The sequence below is a fragment of the Carassius carassius genome, chromosome 3 (assembly GCF_963082965.1).
Source record: "Carassius carassius chromosome 3, fCarCar2.1, whole genome shotgun sequence".
Lineage (NCBI taxonomy): Eukaryota > Metazoa > Chordata > Actinopteri > Cypriniformes > Cyprinidae > Carassius > Carassius carassius.
Window position 1 is genome coordinate 44,149,835 of NC_081757.1, and position 20,923 is coordinate 44,170,757.

General features: G+C 39.5%; 2 protein-coding genes across 3 annotated transcripts in view; both read left to right on the forward strand.

The window, feature by feature from the left end:
- Positions 1-20,923, forward strand: part of LOC132127618 (obscurin-like) — a 499,117-nt gene that overhangs the window by 445,322 nt on the left and 32,872 nt on the right. The window lies entirely within an intron of this gene.
- On the forward strand, positions 7,822-12,099 carry LOC132128232 (uncharacterized; the record flags this gene model as incomplete). The annotated part of the gene is made up of 5 exons (XM_059540164.1): positions 7,822-8,167; positions 8,253-8,564; positions 8,650-8,718; positions 9,303-9,389; positions 12,074-12,099. Coding segments are annotated over 5 exons (840 nt in total), but the record flags the coding sequence as incomplete, so codon positions are not given.

Consider the following 20,923-nt stretch of genomic DNA (forward strand, 5'->3'; position numbering starts at 1 on the left):
ATCACTTATTTTGCAATCAAGATGTTTTTAACATTTCCAAACACATTCTCATGTTAGCAGACAGATTACATTTCCACATGTGACAACAATTCCTCAACAAATATAAAATATTATAAAACATTATCAAAATATTAATCTGACAGAGGTGACACAAACCTGATCAGAATATAAATCAGCTGTATTATGTATAAAATATGATCACTTCATGTTGAATGTTAACTCCGTCCGTCACTGAAGTCAGACAGAAAATTGTTACTATTAATAATAAATGCTAATAGAACAAATAAAAAAAATTGTCATTTCTTTCACAAAACTAATCGAGTTGATGAAGCAGCTGCTTTGTTTTCTCTGTTGATGCTGACAGAACCTGTTTCAGGAGAATACAATGATCTAAATATTTCTAATATTATTATCAGAAACTGGAGGATGGTGTTGACATATCATGGTTGTGACACAGGAAATATTAACATTAGGGTTTAAAATATTGTAAAACTATAAACTGACACTGATGTACTCTGCAGAGGAGGAATGTGACGAGGTCCTTCAGAGAAACAGCTGCCCCTCAGATTCCCTGATGATTTTACATTTTAATCAAGATCTGACGCTGCTGACAGAAAGAGAGGACACAACTTTAAACACCTTATGAAACACACACCACTTGTTACCGACCTGTCGCTGGAATTCACCATACAGTTGCCTGTAGCCACTGAGTTTACCACTGATAGACCGGCGGTGCTTCAGTATACACACTCACCTCACGCAGCGAACGACTCACTTTCCTCAACTCAGTTTCTTTCTCGGGTGGCGGGGGGTTGGTCCTGTAGCTAATTTCACATAATGATTACAAATTACAAAATCATAATTTTTAAAAAGGTTTTATTGAAAAATGTGCCTTATTAAATGAACTGTTATTTATAAGCTTTTTTTCCTTCTGGGGCCTGAAATTGATGAATTTTGGTAAATATTTAGCTAAATATGTTTTTTTTTTGTGCTGGTAGTAGGCTAATGCTGGCACCTTGTCTGGTTTAGGCCTGTCATGGATAGATAATGATGACAATAAAAACGCCAGTAGGTGACAGCAAAACCATGGTTTAAGTATTTATTGAATTGTTCAAATCAAACATTTTGTTCAAAACGGCTGATTCTATTAGAAAGGAAACAAGAGAGTCCATTTGAATGGACTGTTGAATCACTGGCTCACTTGATTCGTTGAAAATCTGATGAATTCAAGGAACAAAACACCGTGTTAAGGGCCGTTCTCATGTCGTGCCTAAAAACGGTGGAAAAATTGTTGCTTTCTCCTTCTTTCCAAAGCGCTCGGGCAGTTGCGCTTCTGAGGCGTCTGCTGTTGCTAAGCAACCATGAACTGCTCTCTCCATGAAGACCATAGACAGTAAAAGAAATGGACCCAGCGACCCCATTGGATTCAACGGAGACAAGTTTAGTCAATTAGAAGCACGCACTTCCTGGGTCGGGCGTACTGCGCAGACTCAAACTGAGCTTGATGACGTAGAGGTCACGTCAAGAGAAATCTGAATCAATCACCGAATCTTCCAGAGAAGGAGAGCGTGAACAGGAGCAAATTTTGGTAAGTATTCTGATTAATTATCTCCCTTGACTTTATGCCTCCACGTCCCCCCGATTGCCTCATAGACAGTAAAAGATTTCCTGCGAGCTTCTCCTGTCCATACGGTAATTTCTCTACTGTGCAACAGAGAGTCGCTGGTTATGACGCAATCCTTAGCCTATGTTTTACAAAAACTGCTTCTACGGGACCATAACGTAAGATACAAGGTAATGGAGCCTATTATACATTTTCGTGTTTCTTTAGAAATAATTAATGGACAAATGGAGTCTTTAAACGCCTCAGATGTAAAGTTATTCGCTGTCAAAGTGGTGCCAAAATGAATGGGAGTCAATGAAATGCTAACAGCAAGTGGGGGTCCGCTAGCCAAAGACGGCGCCCAGGGGTGCTTCAAAAAAATATGAAACCCTGCACCCCTGATGAAGGCGCGGAAATTTCAGCAAAGGATAAATGAATTTGCAGCACTAAAAACCACTTGCAGTAGCTCTGCTACTAAATTTATTTCAAAATTCCTTCATCTTGGCTGAGCTTTCAACGTTGGTCCGGGAAAGGATGAAGCTGATTGGTTAGTTCTTGTCACATGACCCGCGGTGCGCTTGCGGCTCTCCGAAAAATTCAGATATTTTTAACTCGATGCGGTGCGGAAGCGCCTGGAAAAACCAGCGCATCGCACCGCGTGTGCGTCGCGACCTTGTCACTTCCATTATGAGCGCGCCTACCGCGCGCCTACATTGGAAATAACGAGCTTGAGTGCGCAAAAGAAGCGATATGTTAACGGCCCCTTACTATGCACTGTTGTAGCTACAAAATTAATAACACATTTGTGCTTGCGCACATGTGCTGATACTCAAGAATTGCTTAATGTTCAATGAATATAAAAACGCAAAACATTTTTTTTCATGGCTTAAATTATAAGGACATTCTAACTGTATTTATTCATTCTAACAGGCTTCATTGCGCAGTGAATGCTTTTGGACTCTTAGGACGTGTTTTTGTTGGGTTTTTGCAAAGTCGGTGACTCAAAATGTCAGCTCTATCCTCTCTCAATCCGTCACAAAACAGACAATGGAAACAATAAAGAACAACAAAAGAGCAATGATATAAAAGTGCTATAATAAGTCTCAGTTAGCTTACACGTAACAAAGCTTTTAAATAATATAATAAAGAAAAAAGAAAACCGATAGAATAGAAAAAGAATAGAGCAAGCTAGTGTTAGAGGTCTTTTTTGCCTTTGTTAATTGTATAATAAAAGAAAACCGATAGAATACAAAAGATTAGAAAACTTAATATTATTCTTTTTTTAAGAATAGTGTTAAAGTTAGAGGGTCAAATAAATTTGGAAGAGATGTGTTTTAAGCTGATTCTTGAAGATGGATAAGGATTGAGTACAATCCAGTAAAGATTTACCCAAACGAAGGTCTGAGACTACAGAATATCCTCAATGCAGAAAGCACTCTCTTTCACACACACACACACACACGCACACACACACACACACGCACACACACACAGTATCAATTTTAGTGGAGAACAAATAGTTTATCATATGTTTTAAACATTATATATTTATTAGCCTACTTATTTATGTTATATACTTATATTGTATATATACTACTTATATAATATATGAAAATACAGATGTTTAGATTATAATTCAGGTTTATTTTTTATTATTTTTACAAAATATAGATTTTAAAATGTCTCAATACATAGTGATTGCAGAAAAAAGTTAACCATGCATTCATAAATTTGTAATAGGCAATTATTTATAATTTTACTGAAATATTTTAATGAAAGTAAAAAAATACACTGTACACCTTTCTGAATATTTCAATATAATATCTAAATATTCTTTTGGATGCACTATTGAAGTCACTTTAAGTGAGGTGAGCAGTGTTGGGAAGGTTACTTTGGAAATGTAATAGGTTACAGATTACAAGTTACCCTGTTTAAAATGTAATAGTAGTGTAACTTTTTCAATTACTTTATTAAAGTAATGTAACTAATTACTTTTGAGTACTTAAATACATTTATCTAATAAGCATGTGACGTATTCTGTGTAATAAACTCCTGAAACATTGGTGTTTCTTTTAAACTGCTGTCTCTTTGTATATGATATGATGATAGTTTTCTCAAAATAAGTAAAATGCACATGAAGTGACACAGAGCAGTTCTAGAAATTATGTTTATGTGCTCGTGTACTCCTATATTGAGACAGCAGAGGTTGAAAACACTGCGAGCTTCAGTAGGCCTGTGTGTAGTAAATGAAACCATGTCTTTGCCATTAATTTACAGGAGGGGCGGACTGGGAAAACAATTCAGACTGGAAAATTCAAACTCATACAAACAAATTCATGGACAAAACTATATTTTTGTATGGACCTGACATAAAAAAGGTTTAAATCTTTAGTTTGGGGACATGCAAAATAATTAAAAGTTCTCTCCTGAACTGCACCTTCACTTCCATTTTTCTCTTCAGTTTCTTTATTTTGCCCTGTTATCCATCTCTCTCATGACTTTAATACTCAAGATTGAACAAAACTATACTTTACAATACAATACTCTACAATACTACAATATCTTTATAGAAAAATCCTAATACTGCACACGAGTCATGTTTTCCTTACAAAAATTGACCATGCTTTTATTAGCCTATATAAAAATAAAATAACCTTGTTTTGTTTTTTATTTTGCAAATGGATTTGTATTTATTTTTAAATAAATAAATTTGTAAAATAATTTTACATTTTTGGTTACCACAGTTAAACAATAGTAGCTAAACATTTTTTCTGGGTTTATAGTAAAATAATAAAACGTTAATAATAACGTTTATAATAATGATGTCCTTTAAATAGTATTTTGAGTGATGACTAATGAGCAACGTGCTGCTGCTTAATTAAATAAATAAAAAAACAAAGACAAAAAAGCATCTTTACAGATGAAACGGACCTGAAACCCTGAACACTAGTTCTGCTTCTCTGCTCCAGCTGTGCGCTTCCACAGTCCTCTCTCTCTCTCGCATTGATTACTCTGAGTCTGATCCAAACCGTTTGGCGGAGGCGCGGAGAGCGCGTGAGTCATGACTAACACTTCATGACTTATTAGAGATTTAATTATTAAATGGCGGATTCGCAAATGATCGCTTTAGTACATTCGGCAGGCAATTATACAATAATAATATTAAAATAGAGGACCAAATCGGCTGCCAGGCCACCGGGAATTGTCCCGGTTCTCCCGGTGTCCAGTCCGCGCCTGATTTCCACAGACACGCAGAACGTGCAGGAGTCATATATTGCATTTTTGGAGCTTAATATTCACAGACACTAGTCGATGTCATGTTTTGATACAAGTGTACTGACCTACTTTTGATTTAGTCATCCAAAATGTGGCACATTCCGTCCGCGTTAGGCATTTCGTTTTTATGACTGGATTCTACGAACCAGACTGTGTTTCCGCATCCCGGAAATTATTAGGGCGTATGTCTCATAATAGTCAGTGCAATTTGGGAAAGAAATCAGTTAAATCTGTATGTGGATGTGTGTAAATATTCAAATGTAATCCCCTTTGTAATCGTTAAAAATTTCATAAGTAACTGTAATTTAATTACTCATTTTTTCTTAGTAACTGTAACTAATTACAGTTACATTAATTTTGTAATTAAATTACGTAACGCCGTTACATGTAACTAGTTACTCCCCAACACTGGAGGTGAGTGTGTATACTGAAGCACCGCCGGTCTATCAGTGGTAAACTCAGTGGCTACTGGCAATTGTATGGTGAATTCCAGCGACAAATCAGTAACCTTATTTAAATTGTAGGACTGTTTATTTTGCGTATCCTGTGCGCTTTTGTCATTGGCGGAGCAGTCGGTCAATCCCACCTTTCCAGTAAATACAACTTGTGATTGGACTGTACGTCAGCAGACAGCAAAGCATTGGCCAAGAGCAGAAGGCCCTCCCTCCAGGCTTTTTTTTTATTTGCAAGGTTGCGAAGCTTCATTTTCGCTCAGTCTGAGTTTCAGAGTTTCAGAGCAGAGCTGCGTGACAACACTGCCACAAATCACGTGAGTCGTGAGCTCGCAACTGTGTGTGCGTATCTCCGCAAAGTGGGTGTTGTAAACTCAGCTCTGAAAAAATAGTCTGAAATAGGAGTGCAAATGTAATGTAATAAGTTTCGCCCTTTCGAGCCTCAGTTTTCAGAGTTACAAAACTTTTTTTTCACCTATTCGCACACCAGTTTTCAGTAGTTAAATAGTTTTCACTATTTACAAGGTTTCAAATCTTGAAAACAAACTATACACTGGGAGAACGTTGACAAATTTGAAACTAAAAAAAAAATGATTGCACAACACCATTAAAATTGTATTTAATTTTTGTTACCACTTTGCAAGCCTGCAAAACTCTGTTAAAAAGAGTGTTGCACTTCTGAAGAAGGAAAACTCAAAAACAAAATTACGTTTGAAGAGATGTAATTTTTTTTACCACTTCGCAAGCCTGCAAAGCTCTGTTTTCAGAGTTTCAAAACTTTTCTTCACACATTCCCACACCAGTTTTCAGATCACCATTTACAAGGTTTCAAACCTGGAAAACAATCTAATACAGTGGGAGAACACTGACAAATTTGAAACTCTAAAAAATTCTTTGCGCAACATCGTTGCAGTTTTTGCAGTTCTGAAGAAGGAAATCTCAAAAACAACAATGTTTGCAGAGATATTTTTATTTTTTTTACATTTTGCAAGCTTGCAAATCTTCTTTTTCGATCTTGCAAAACTTTCTTTTGTAAGATTTTGAGTTTTCAAACACTTAGTTTCAACCTTTCAGAACTTTATTTTCAGTTTTGAGTCATGGCAGCATTTAAATCCCATAAGTAACCAGTAGAGGGAGACAGAGACGGATACCAGACTTATGACAAGTAGTTCATTATTACTCCAATTTTGAGTTTGCTGGTATAATAATTGCTTTTCCTATGCAAATAGGCATGATGGAAAAGTACCATCATGACAGAAATTAAAAGCAACAATTTGAAACCAGAAATGCATCACGTAACTGTAAGAGTAAATAATAATTATAATAAAAAAAGATATGGATAAGTACTATGCACCTATAAGGAAGGTTGTAAATTAACTAATTACTCTAGCCAATGCTATCACATCACGGGACAAAAGAACGAACAACCCAAAGACCCGAAAGATGAACTAATTAATTCTCAGACTGCATTGACTGACACTAATACTAGCAGAACAGAACCTGAAGAATATTGCACATGAGCGACTCGTTCTTCTCGAGTCACATTAAAGATTCGTCCAGAATGACACATCTCTATTAGACTGACCACCCAGCTGTACAGCACAGAGTAGGCAGAGCTGAATTACACAGACTTGATTTTATTTTCCATTTGTTGTTAAATTTGATGGTGTTTTTACAGACAAGACTTTGGATCCTTTTTAATAAGAGGTTGCACTTACAAGCTGTATTTTCACTGCAGCATTTACAGATGTGTCTGTCCAAGTTTGATGTCTACAGCCTCAAGTGTTGTGTTCATCTGGAGAGAATGATTGCAGTGTTCAGAGTGTTTCTGTGTGAAGCAGACTGACAATCTTACTTCGAAACAAATGTTCAGTGTTGTCAGTTTATTGAATAATAAATATGTGTGAAAAGTAAAGTGTTCTGAATAGTCATTGACCAAAATGTATTGAGCATTTGTTTAAATTTTATTTATTATGCATTTCAAATAATGACAACTGTTATTTTTGTATTTGTTCCAACCTAAAATAATTCATTTACTTTGACCTATACAGATTAGTTTAGTTAGTTTGTTCTAATTTAAAATAATTAGTTTGATCAACCTTTAAAAAAGTGGTTGCAGAGATTTAAACTTTTCAAGTTAAACTCAATTAAATTATTTACTACATTAGTCAATGTCAAATATTTTGTGTGATTGATTACTTCAATGTTTTTAAGTTGATCACAGGTTTTAATATTTTCAGTGTATAATAATAGTCAAATTAAATTGAAAGAGATAATTGTGTTTAATATATTCTATTATTAATCCCTCAAAACATTTCAATTGAAAATATTTTCATTTTTAAGCCCACAGTTACAGTAGCTGGATAAGTTTTGTCTCAAGAATCATTGATTTCATAATCAAGTCATTAACCCACATTATTATTATCATTATTATTTATTTTATTATTATTATTATTATTATTATTATTATTATTATTATTATTATTATTATTATTATTATTATTATTATTATTATCTGTAGGTATCAGTGGAGTGGATAATTCTCGTGTGTTCTTCAGTTCTGGTGAAGATGTCCATCTGTCCTGTAATAAAGCTCTTTCTGACTGCACAACAACTACATGGCTCTATAGCAGACCGTCAGAGACAGTTGAACTGATTACTTTAGGAATAAAGTGGACTGACACAGAGAGACACGAGAGACTGAGTCTGGGCTCTGATTGCTCTCTGAACATCAAGAAAGTCACAAAAGAAGATCGTGGACATTACTCCTGCAGACAATATGTGAATGGACAACAACAAGGAGCTGATGCACGTGTTGATCTGCATGTTCTTCATGGTCAGAGTTTCTGTGAATATTATGATTATATGTTGAATTAAACAGTAATATTGTCATGTAATCTCTGTCTGATTTTCTGTTTCAGTGTCTTCATCATCCTCACAGTCTGAGACCAGATCAGGCCGCTCTCTGACTCTCTCCTGTCAGTTATATTATGATGATCGAGTCTCTTGTGATACTTTAGTCCGTTCTGAGGGTGTTGATCTGATCTGGGTGAATCAGGCCGGTGTGAATCTGCAGACAGACTCCAGATTTCAGATCTCATTCTCCTCAGAACAGTGTCTCATCTCTCTGACTACAACACTCCTGAATGAAGATCACAACAGAGAGTGGAGATGTCAGCTTAAACACAGAGATCATCTGAAGACCTCAGCCACATATACTGTCAAGTATCCAAGTAAATGATTTATATTAACAATTAATCATCAGTCATTTAAATATGATGGTAGTCTGTGACGTATCTGAACATTCATCTTTTCCAGCTCCAAGTGAAACAAAGCCACCGTCTCCAGTCACCAGCTCTAAATCAGCTGCAGCTCCTACACAAGCAGGTCCAGAATCAGCTGTTAAGATCAATGTTTACTGTGACCTGAAGACCTCACTCAGATACACTGATACACATTTGGTTTTATATCAATTTTGGATTAAAACCTATTTTGAAAAATATTTATTTTATATAAAATAAAAACAGTAAAGTCAATTTAAACTTCTGTAACTTTTTTATACTTTCATTTTTTATTTTTTTTATTTTTTTATTTTTTTATGCTGCTGGTCTTCTTAAAAAAAAAAGACCAACCTCAGGTCTGTAAAATCTGTTAGCAAACTCCTCGTGAGTGACGCTGTCGTATTACAAAAAAACATTCATAGCAATTAAAAATTGAATAGCGCACTTTCAAGTCTATGTAAAAAAAAAGGGGGGTTAAGAGGGGACAGTAGACAGCAAAACATGCCTTTGAAAAACTTTTTAAAATTGAATGCATGACGCATCTAACCTTACATTTCTTCATGATTTTTTCTCCTCTTTGTCCTTAACTGTCTGTCTGAGTCTTACTTTCAGTTTGAGTAGTGTATTTATAATAATAATAATAATAATAATAATAATAATAATAATGTTCTGATCATTCCTCTTCTGCAGCTTCAGCTGATTCAACACTGATTCCAGTCAGCAGCTCAAACTCTGAGAAGAAATCAAGTCAAACTACAGCAGCTTCTCCAGAACAAGGTCCACACGTGGTTCCTGTAGTGATTGTGATCATTGTTTCTTCTCTTCTTTCTCTCCGTTCTGTCCGCACGTGGTTCCTGTAGTGATTGTGATTATTGTGTCTTCTCTTCTTTCTCTCTTTTCTGTCCACACGTGGTTCCTGTAGTGATTGTGATTATTGTTCCTTCTCTTCTTTCTCTCCGTTCTGCCCGTACGTGGTTCCTGTAGTGATTGTGATCATTGTTTCTTCTCTTCTTTCTCTCCGTTCTGTCCGCACGTGGTTCCTGTAGTGATTGTGATTATTGTTTCTTCTCTTCTTTCTCTCCGTTCTGTCCACACGTGGTTCCTGTAGTGATTGTGATTATTGTTTCTTCTCTTCTTTCTCTCCGTTCTGTCCGCACGTGGTTCCTGTAGTGATTGTGATTATTGTTCCTTCTCTTCTTTCTCTTCGTTCTGTCCGCACATGGTTCCTGTAGTGATTGTGATTATTGTGTCTTCTCTTCTTTCTCTCCGTTCTGTCCACACATCGTTCCTGTAGTGATTGTGATTATTGTTCCTTCTCTTCTTTCTCACCGTTCTGTCCACACGTGGTTCCTGTAGTGATTGTGATTATTGTTCCTTCGCTTCTTTCTCTTCGTTCTGTCCACACGTCGTTCCTGTAGTGATTGTGATTATTGTGTCTTCTCTTCTTTCTCTTCGTTCTGTCCACACATCGTTCCTGTAGTGATTGTGATTATTGTTCCTTCTCTTCTTTCTCACCGTTCTGTCCACACGTGGTTCCTGTAGTGATTGTGATTATTGTTCCTTCGCTTCTTTCTCTCCGTTCTGTCCGCACGTGGTTCCTGTAGTGATTGTGATTATTGTTTCTTCTCTTCTTTCTCTTCGTTCTGTCCACACGTCGTTCCTGTAGTGATTGTGATTATTGTGTCTTCTCTTCTTTCTCTTCGTTCTGTCCACACATCGTTCCTGTAGTGATTGTGATTATTGTTCCTTCTCTTCTTTCTCACCGTTCTGTCCACACGTGGTTCCTGTAGTGATTGTGATTATTGTTCCTTCGCTTCTTTCTCTCCGTTCTGTCCGCACGTGGTTCCTGTAGTGATTGTGATTATTGTTCCTTCGCTTCTTTCTCTCCGTTCTGTCCGCACGTGGTTCCTGTAGTGATTGTGATTATTGTTTCGTCTCTTCTTTCTCTCCGTTCTGTCCTCACGTGGTTCCTGTAGTGATTGTGATTATTGTTCCTTCGCTTCTTTCTCTTCGTTCTGTCCACACGTCGTTCCTGTAGTGATTGTGATTATTGTGTCTTCTCTTCTTTCTCTCCGTTCTGTCCACACATGGTTCCTGTAGTGATTGTGATTATTGTTTCTTCTCTTCTTTCTCTTCGTTCTGTCCGCACGTGGTTCCTGTAGTGATTGTGATTATTGTTTCTTCTCTTCTTTCTCTCCGTTCTGTCCACACGTGGTTCCTGTAGTGATTGTGATTATTGTGTCTTCTCTTCTTTCTCTCCGTTCTGTCCACACGTGGTTCCTGTAGTGATTGTGATTATTGTTTCTTCTCTTCTTTCTCTCCGTTCTGTCCGCACGTGGTTCCTGTAGTGATTGTGATTATTGTTTCTTCTCTTCTTTCTCTCTGTTCTGTCCACACGTGGTTCCTGTAGTGATTGTGATTATTGTGTCTTCTCTTCTTTCTCTCTGTTGTGTCCACACGTGGTTCCTGTAGTGATTGTGATTATTGTTCCTTCTCTTCTTTCTCTCCGTTCTGTCCACACGTGGTTCCTGTAGTGATTGTGATTATTGTTCCTTCTCTTCTTTCTCTTCGTTCTGTCCGCACGTGGTTCCTGTAGTGATTGTGATTATTGTGTCTTCTCTTCTTTCTCTCCGTTCTGTCCACACGTGGTTCCTGTAGTGATTGTGATTATTGTTCCTTCTCTTCTTTCTCTCCGTTCTGTCCACACATGGTTCCTGTAGTGATTGTGATTATTGTGTCTTCTCTTCTTTCTCTCCGTTCTGTCCACACGTGGTTCCTGTAGTGATTGTGATTATTGTTCCTTCTCTTCTTTCTCTTCGTTCTGTCTGCACATGGTTCCTGTAGTGATTGTGATTATTGTGTCTTCTCTTCTTTCTCTCCGTTCTGTCCACACGTGGTTCCTGTAGTGATTGTGATTATTGTGTCTTCTCTTCTTTCTCTCCGTTCTGTCCACACGTGGTTCCTGTAGTGATTGTGATTATTGTTCCTTCTCTTCTTTCTCTCTTTTCTGTCCACACGTGGTTCCTGTAGTGATTGTGATTATTGTTTCTTCTCTTCTTTCTCTCTTTTCTGTCCACACGTGGTTCCTGTAGTGATTGTGATTATTGTTCCTTCTCTTCTTTCTCTCCGTTCTGTCCACACGTGGTTCCTGTAGTGATTGTGATTATTGTTTCTTCTCTTCTTTCTCTCCGTTCTGTCCACACGTGGTTCCTGTAGTGATTGTGATTATTGTTTCTTCTCTTCTTTCTCTCCGTTCTGTCCACACATGGTTCCTGTAGTGATTGTGATTATTGTTTCTTCTCTTCTTTCTCTCCGTTCTGTCCACACATGGTTCCTGTAGTGATTGTGATTATTGTTTCTTCTCTTCTTTCTCTCCGTTCTGTCCACACATGGTTCCTGTAGTGATTGTGAGTATTGTAGAGATTGCAGTGTTTGCTGCTCCTACTGTGATTCTTCTTCAGATCATCTGTGCGAGAAGAACTGGTGAGTTTTGAACGTCACAAAACCTGATGATTCACACTGATCTTTAACAATCTGAATCATGACAGTGAGAAAGGGTCAGTAATGTGTCTTTATTGATTTAGGAAGGAAGAAATCTTATCACCAAAAAGAAATAGAGATGTCTGCAGTTCTACAATGAAAAATCTCTCTCTCTCTCTCTCTCTCTCTCTCTCTCTCTCTCTCTCTCTCTATATATATATATATATATATATATATATATATATATATATATATATAAAGATTACAGAAATAATTATTTGAACGTTTATGGATATTATATATATTTGCATACATCTGAATGTCATTTTCCAGTAATCCATATTGTACAGACTGCTTTAAATATGATATTAAATAAAGTCATCATCAAAGTGAGTCAGGTACCTTAATAAACAGATTTTAAAATGTTAAAAATATTACAAATGTTTTAATAGTCCAGCTTATTTATCACAATATATTAACATATATTTTTATTTTTTCATTTTATGGATCATTTCAAAGCAGAGACAAATCCTTACTTATGTTTCCTCTTTACCCTAAATAAGAAAAAACATGAAGGACTGTATTCCCCACAACACAGTTCAACCATGATTTCATGTTAAGTATTGAAAGAATAAATATAAATTCACAATTTGAAAATGTTTTTTTTTTTTGTTCTACATTTGGTGATAAAAATGTTTATGCAAAATAAAAAAAGAGATTCTACTGTATTATTTATTGATTTCATACATCAAATTGCACTGAATAAAATCAAAGAAATATATATGTTCATCAAAATCATGAACAAGGAAAGCAGAAAACCACTCATATCTCTTGGAAGGATAACTTAATTTATGACTCTGGATCAGATTAAATAATCCATCTAAAACTGAAAATGAATACAAAAAAATGTACATGTACAAAGAAAGGGACATCCTGGCCTGCAACTGAGAAATTCATTACAATAATTAATTCATATTTCTTCTTGTCCTTGAAACCAACTTAAATTGTTCACATCATTTTATCATTAAGCAGACACAACTGTCGAGCTCAAATGGTTAAAATGTCTCAAATATTCAGCTGTAACTGTAGCAGTGTTGAAGTCTTCACACAGATCAGTCTCTCTTCAGTTTGTTGGATTCTGGGGACCCTGAGACTCTTTTAAATTACTGTCAAGGAGTCAGACTCTCGGGAACTACAGCACAGATACAGTACAGATACAGATACAGATACAGATACAGATACAGATACAGCACAGATACAGATACAGATACAGATACAGATACAGATACAGATACAGATACAGCACAGACACAGTATAGATACAGATACAGATACAGATACATATACATATACAGATACAGCACAGATACAGATACAGATACAGATACAGATACATATACAGATACAGCACAGACACAGTATAGATACAGATACATATACAGATACATATACACATACAGTATAGATACAGATACAGCACAGATACAGCACAGATACAGATACAGATACAGATACATATACAGATACAGCACAGATACAGATACAGATACAGCACAGACAGAGTATAGATACAGATACATATACAGATACATATACAGATACAGTATAGATACAGATACAGCACAGATACCGATACAGCACAGATACAGATACAGAAACAGCACAGATACAGTATAGATACAGATACAGATACAGCACAGATACAGTATAGATATAGATACAGATACAGCACAGATACAGTATAGATACAGATACAGATACAGCACAGATACAGTATAGATATAGATACAGATACATATACAGATACAGCAAATATACAGATACAGATAGAGCACAGATACAGTATAGATACAGATACATATACAGATACAGCACAGATACAGTATAGATACAGATACAGATACAGATACATATAAAGATACAGCACAGATACTGATACAGATACAGATACAGCACAGACACAGTATAGATACAGATACAGATACAGATACATATACAGTATAGATACATATACAGATACAGCCCAGATACAGATACTGCACAGATACAGATACAGCACAGATACAGCACAAATACAGATACAGCACAGATACAGATTCAGCACAGATACAGCACAGATACAGAGACAGCACAGATACAGAGACAGCACAGATACAGATACAGCACAGATACAGATACAGCACAGATACAGATACAGCACAGATACAGATACAGCACAGATACAGATACAGATACAGATACAGCACAGATACAGATACAGAGACAGCACAGATACAGCACAGATACAGATACAGATACAGCACAGATACAGAGACAGCACAGATACAGAGACAGCACAGATACAGATACAGAACAGATACAGAGACAGCACAGATACAGATACAGAACAGATACAGATACAGCACAGATACAGAGACAGCACAGATACAGATACAGAACAGATACAGATACAGCACAGATACAGATACAGATACAGATACAGCACAGATACAGATACAGCACAGATACAGCACAGATACAGATACAGATACAGCACAGATACAGAGACAGCACAGATACAGATACAGAACAGATACAGATACAGATACAGATACAGCACAGATACAGATACAGATACAGCACAGATACAGATACAGCACAGACACAGTATAGATACAGATACAGATACATATACAGTATAGATACATATAGAGATACAGCCCAGATACAGATACTGCACAGATACAGATACAGCACAGATACAGATACAGCACAGATACAGCACAGATACAGAGACAGCACAGATACAGATACAGCACAGATACAGAGACAGCACAGATACAGCACAGAACAGATACAGATACAGCACAGATACAGCACAGATACAGAGACAGCACAGATACAGATACAGCACAGATTCAGAGACAGCACAGATACAGCACAGATACAGAGACAGCCCAGATACAGATACTGCACAGATACAGATACAGCACAGATACAGCACAGATACAGATACAGAACAGATACAGCACAGATACAGCACAGATACAGAGACAGCACAGATACAGATACAGCACAGATACAGCACAGATACAGAGACAGCACAGATACAGCACAGATGCAGATACAGAACAGATACAGATACAGCACAGATACAGCACAGATACAGATACAGCACAGATTCAGAGACAGCACAGATACAGCACAGATACAGAGACAGCACAGATACAGATACAGCACAGATACAGAGACAGCACAGATACAGATACAGCACAGATACAGAGACAGCACAGATACAGATACAGCACAGATTCAGAGACAGCACAGATACAGATACAGAACAGATACAGATACAGAACAGATACAGATACAGCACAGATACAGATACAGATACAGATACAGCACAGATACAGAGACAGCACAGATACAGATACAGCACAGATACAGATACAGATACAGATACAGCACAGATTCAGAGACAGCACAGATACAGATACAGAACAGATACAGATACAGAACAGATACAGATACAGAACAGATACAGATACAGCACAGATACAGATACAGATACAGATACAGATACAGCACAGATACAGAGACAGCACAGATACAGATACAGCACAGATTCAGAGACAGCACAGATACAGCACAGATACAGAGACAGCACAGATACAGATACAGCACAGATACAGCACAGATACAGAGACAGCACAGATACAGATACAGCACAGATACAGCACAGATACAGAGACAGCACAGATACAGATACAGCACAGATACAGATACAGCACAGATACAGATACAGATACAGATACAGCACAGATACAGAGACAGCACAGATACAGATACAGCACAGATTCAGAGACAGCACAGATACAGATACAGATACAGAACAGATACAGATACAGAACAGATACAGATACAGCACAGATACAGATACAGATACAGCACAGATACAGATACATATACTGTGACACATGTCCCGAGCACTCATCAGTGTCGCTCTGACAACGGTGCAGACACACCTGCGCCTACTCACAGCACCTCCTATGAGGACCTACGAAAGGAGATCCTGGGACGAATGGGGTTTTCAGCGATCCGCGCTGCCCAATTGTCCAACGAGTGGACCTTCCACCCACGGCACCCAGCCCGGCAGTGGCGCCCCCAGAAAATGTTAACAGGGGTGGCCAAATGAGGCCACAGTAAATTTTGGGGGTGGCACATTAAAATAAAGAAAAAAAAATAAGGGTTTGCAATATAGACAAAAAGTTATATCTCTGTGAGTTCTAGGATTTTATCGATAACGATAATTACACTATTTTGCAGAGTGTTATTGTGCTGATATCTTATTTTTAATTGTGCTGACACCTGAGTTTTTTTTTTTGACCTTTACACCATTGTTTCTAAAAGTGTGCACCATATTTTAGGTCAAATACTTGCATTTGGGCTGTTACCAAGCAAATGCAATCAGTATCAACAAAATTGATCTTTGCAATGTAGATAAAACAGAGGCTGCATCTGAAGTGCCATTTAGATGTTTTTACACACTGTTTAATGCAGCTCCGTGGAACATGGAATACTTTAACCTGCAGTTACAAATTAATAAATAATGTTTTGATATTTTAAAGATAAAACATTGAAAACCGATGTTTAAAATTATTTAAAAAATGAAAAGGTTCCATTAAATGTGAAAATAAAACCGCCAATAGGTGGCAGCGAGTCACTGTTAATAAGTGAGCCATTGCGATTGAACCGAATCTTTTAAACGGTTGATTCATTCCGGAACGAAACACTTTAATGTTGCTCAGACAAGGCCGGCCCTGACCAATTTGCTGCCCTAGGAAAGATTTTACCTGGCGCCCCATGCATCACAGCCCATTTCACCCTGTCATCCTGTCATTGTATTCATGATTTAGCATACACACACACACACACACACACACACACACACACACACACACACACACACACACACATTACAGCAGAACTGTTTCCAACACTCATAATAAATCATCATATTAGAATGATTTCTAAAGGATCATGTGATAGACCGGATGTCACATGTGACACTGAAGAATGGAGTAATGATGCTGAAAATTCAGCTTTGCATCACAGAAATAAATGATAATTTAAATTATAATAAATTAAAAACAAATTATTTTAAATTGTAATAATATATCACAATATTAAATTCTTTCTGTATTTTTGATCAAATAAATGCAGGCTTGATGAGCAGAAGAAACTTCTTTCAAAAACATTACTATTTTTAATGTTTCCAAACTTTTGGTCTGTACTGTAGGCTATCCCCTGCACAACTGTAGAGTAAAACATTAATAAAAAAGTGATAATAATAAATGCGTCTTAAAACTGACATGATTGTACAAAATCACAGTCTGGGGACTCAGAACAACTGCTAACATTAAGTTTAAGGTAAAAATAACTGCAATGAAATTATAGTATCTTACTCCTATGCAATAAATTGTTCTTTCACTACATCTCTTTACCTCTGTCTTTATCCTCTTCTCTTCTTTTTGGCACTGTATCTATCGCAGACTATGCTCATTTATAATGTGTCATGTAAATTCGGCCTTCCGTCACAATCAGGAAACTTTCACCGTGTCTAGAACTGGCGCGAGCTGCCAGGCCCGTTTCTACGAGCTGTGTGTTAACAAAAGCAGTGCTGTCAACATTGGATGCGGCGTCGGGCACGCTACACAACAAATTACCAACAACTGATCATGCCCGCGCTCTGTTTCTGACGCACTTCAAGCACTCGATGGGCGGGGGAAGATTGAAGAGCCGGACTTTTTTTTTTTTTTTTTGCTTTATTTGGTAGTATTTCGAATTAATGGTTTTTAAATAGAAGCCTATTATAAAAAAAAATGTAAAAAAAAAAAAATTCACTCGTTCACTCATTCTGGCGCCCCTATGGATGAGTGGCGCCCTTAGCATATGCCTATACCGCCTATGCCGCGTGCTCAGAGACGCAAAACTGTGGCTGCAGCAGGTGCTGCACTTTTTTTTCACTTCTTAAACTATTGTGAATTTACATTCTGCATTTAAATTAATAGGACCCACTGTAAATAATCCTAGGGGTGGCCGCAGGGGTGGCCGCAGGGGTGGCCAGAGTTTATACTGGGGTGGCCGTGGCCACCCCTGGCCACCCCTTGGGGGCGCCCCTGCAGCCCGGGCCCAGGCCGCTACCCTCTCCCGTTTGGCTCAACACTGGTTGCGGGCCGGGGGTCCCACCATACATCAGGTAGCGGAACGCATCGTGGTCGACCGCCTCCTACGTGCCCTTCCCCGCCCACTATGTCAGGCCGCCGGGATGCGGAACCCGACCAACGTAGATGTACATGTCGAGGCCATAATGCTGGCGAAGGCCACCCAACAACGGGAGATAGGGGAGAGAGCGCCGCCGTTTCCCCGAAGGGTGGTCCAGGAGCGGCGCATGCCGGAGGGCACCCAACGTCCGGTAAGCAGGCCAGCGGTTCCCGGCCCACAGGATGAGCCCATGCCCACGGAAGCTCTTCGCTCCCCAGGACGACCTTGGCTGGCGGGCTGCGCCGTGAACACCGAAAACGTGCCACAGGCTGAAGTAAAGTTAAACGGACGGCCGTTCCTAACCCTTCTGGACTCCGGCAGCGCAGTCAGCCTAGTCAGGACCTCCATATTACCTCCGCGGGCCGACATCAAGACCCAGCTCCCCATAACCTGTGTACACGGCGACACCAGGGAAGTGCCTGTGCGGTGAGTCACCATCACTGGACCGGTCGGCGCCTGGGCGATAGACGTGGGGCTTGTCCGAGACCTCCCCGTACCGGTCCTCCTGGGAAGGGACTGGCCAGGGTTCGACCGCCTACTCACCGCCGTCACCCAGCCCGCCAGCCCAACCGGGAACCACCCACCCAGGAAGCCCGGCAGGAAGGCCCCGTGACGTCCCGTGCTGCTCGCCTCCGACAGTCCCATGGGGGGGTGAGTTACCCCGCCCTCATCCTAACCTCTACTATGATTTGTTTCAGCAGGTGACCGGGGCCGGGGGTTTCTCTAGGGACCAGCACGAGGACGATCGCCTCAAACATTGCTGGGCCCAGGTGAGGGTTGCCGAGGGGAAGGAGCTTCAGCCGGCACGCCACCCAACACCACATTTTATTGTGGAAAATGGCCTGCTCTACTGTGTCGCCCAGCGGCGGGAGGAGGAGAAGACACTGCTGGTGGTCCTGCGCAGCAAGGCCACCTAGGAGCCCAAAACACCATACAGCACCTCCGTGACCGATTCCACTGGCCGGACCTCGAGGCTGAGGTCCGTCGATTCTGCCAGGCCTGTCCAACGTGCTAGTGGACGTCACCTCGAACCCCTCCCCCCAGCCTTGCTGATACCACTACCCATCATAGAGGTGCCCTTCGAGAAAGGCAACAACAAAGGCCATAGCCCACCTGACAGCCCTGACCAGGAAGGGGCAGCCGGAAAAAGTCTTGTGCGCCCCCGAAACAGAAGCAGCATTCCTCAAAATCAAGGCCGCCATGATGACGGAACCGGTCCTCCGTGCCCCCGACTTCAACCGCCCCTTCCTGCTGCAAACGGACGCGTCCGACACTGGGTTGGGAGCCATCTTGTCGCAGGGCCACGACGGTGAGGAACACATGGTGATGTTCATCAGCCGAAAGCTGACCCCCGCAGAACAGCGGTACGCCACCGTAAAGAGGGAAGTGTTGGCTGTCAAGTGGGCAGTCCTGGAGCTCTGTTATTACCTCCTCGGCCGCCACTCCACCCTCCTCATGGATCACGCTCCCCTGCAGTGGATGGCCCAGGCGAAGGAGACCAACGCCAGGGTGACGCGGTGGTTCCTGGTGCTCCAGGACTTTAACTTCACCCTACAACATCGGGCGGGGACGGCCAACACCAATGTCGACGGACTCTCCTGCCTGTGGACAGCTTTCGCAGGTCTGTCAGGCTCCACTCCCCGCCATCCTGCGTGCCATCAGCCACTCCACTCCTGCGTGCCATCAGCCGATGCACATTTAAACCTATGAAGGTATTTTTATGAAGGTATTTTTGAGTCAAAACAACTGAACACCTGTGACAGTGTGATTTGTAGTTGTAGAGAAAAGACACACATCTGTATCAGTAAATTTGAAGTCACAGAGAAATGTTTTTAGAGTTGCAAACCTGTAGACTTTTTTTTTCTCCCACAAACACAACACAACAGTTACACCTTCTCAAATTCTTCATTGCAGGTGCACAAATCCTATTCTACAAATCACAAATTAAGAAATTTGTACGCTCACATTTTTTATACAATTACTGCAGTGAATATGGTGCAAAACGTATTTACACACCCGTATTAGGAAATGTGAAGTCGTGGAGAAATTTTGCACATCTGCAAATTCGTACGTAAATTCATCCAATGAGAGTTGCAGAATTTCAGCCAATCAGAAGAGCTACTTTGGTTTGCTGCTGAGTAGGGGGAGGCTGCAGACCTGGAGCCAGTAGATATACGCCCCAAGCAGTTTTACGCCACTGTTGTTCCTCATGCGTTCAGTAGGGGGAGGCTGTATATTAATTATATGAGCCTAGTCATATATCAGAACAGCAGACCATATCTATATGTATGATAGCAGCAGACCTTCTTGAAGCGATATGAATTGAGGTATGTTAAATAATCTGCTAAAGTTATTGTTGTTGATTGTATTGTAATGATGCAACATTTATCATTTATAAACGATTGATGCAATATCAATTCAAAAGATGGGTCAATTTACCGTAATTCCTCAAATAAAAACCGGTAGTCAAATAAACGCCGGGCCTCTTATAGTGGCCGGGGGCATGGTCAACACGGACAAATAAAGGC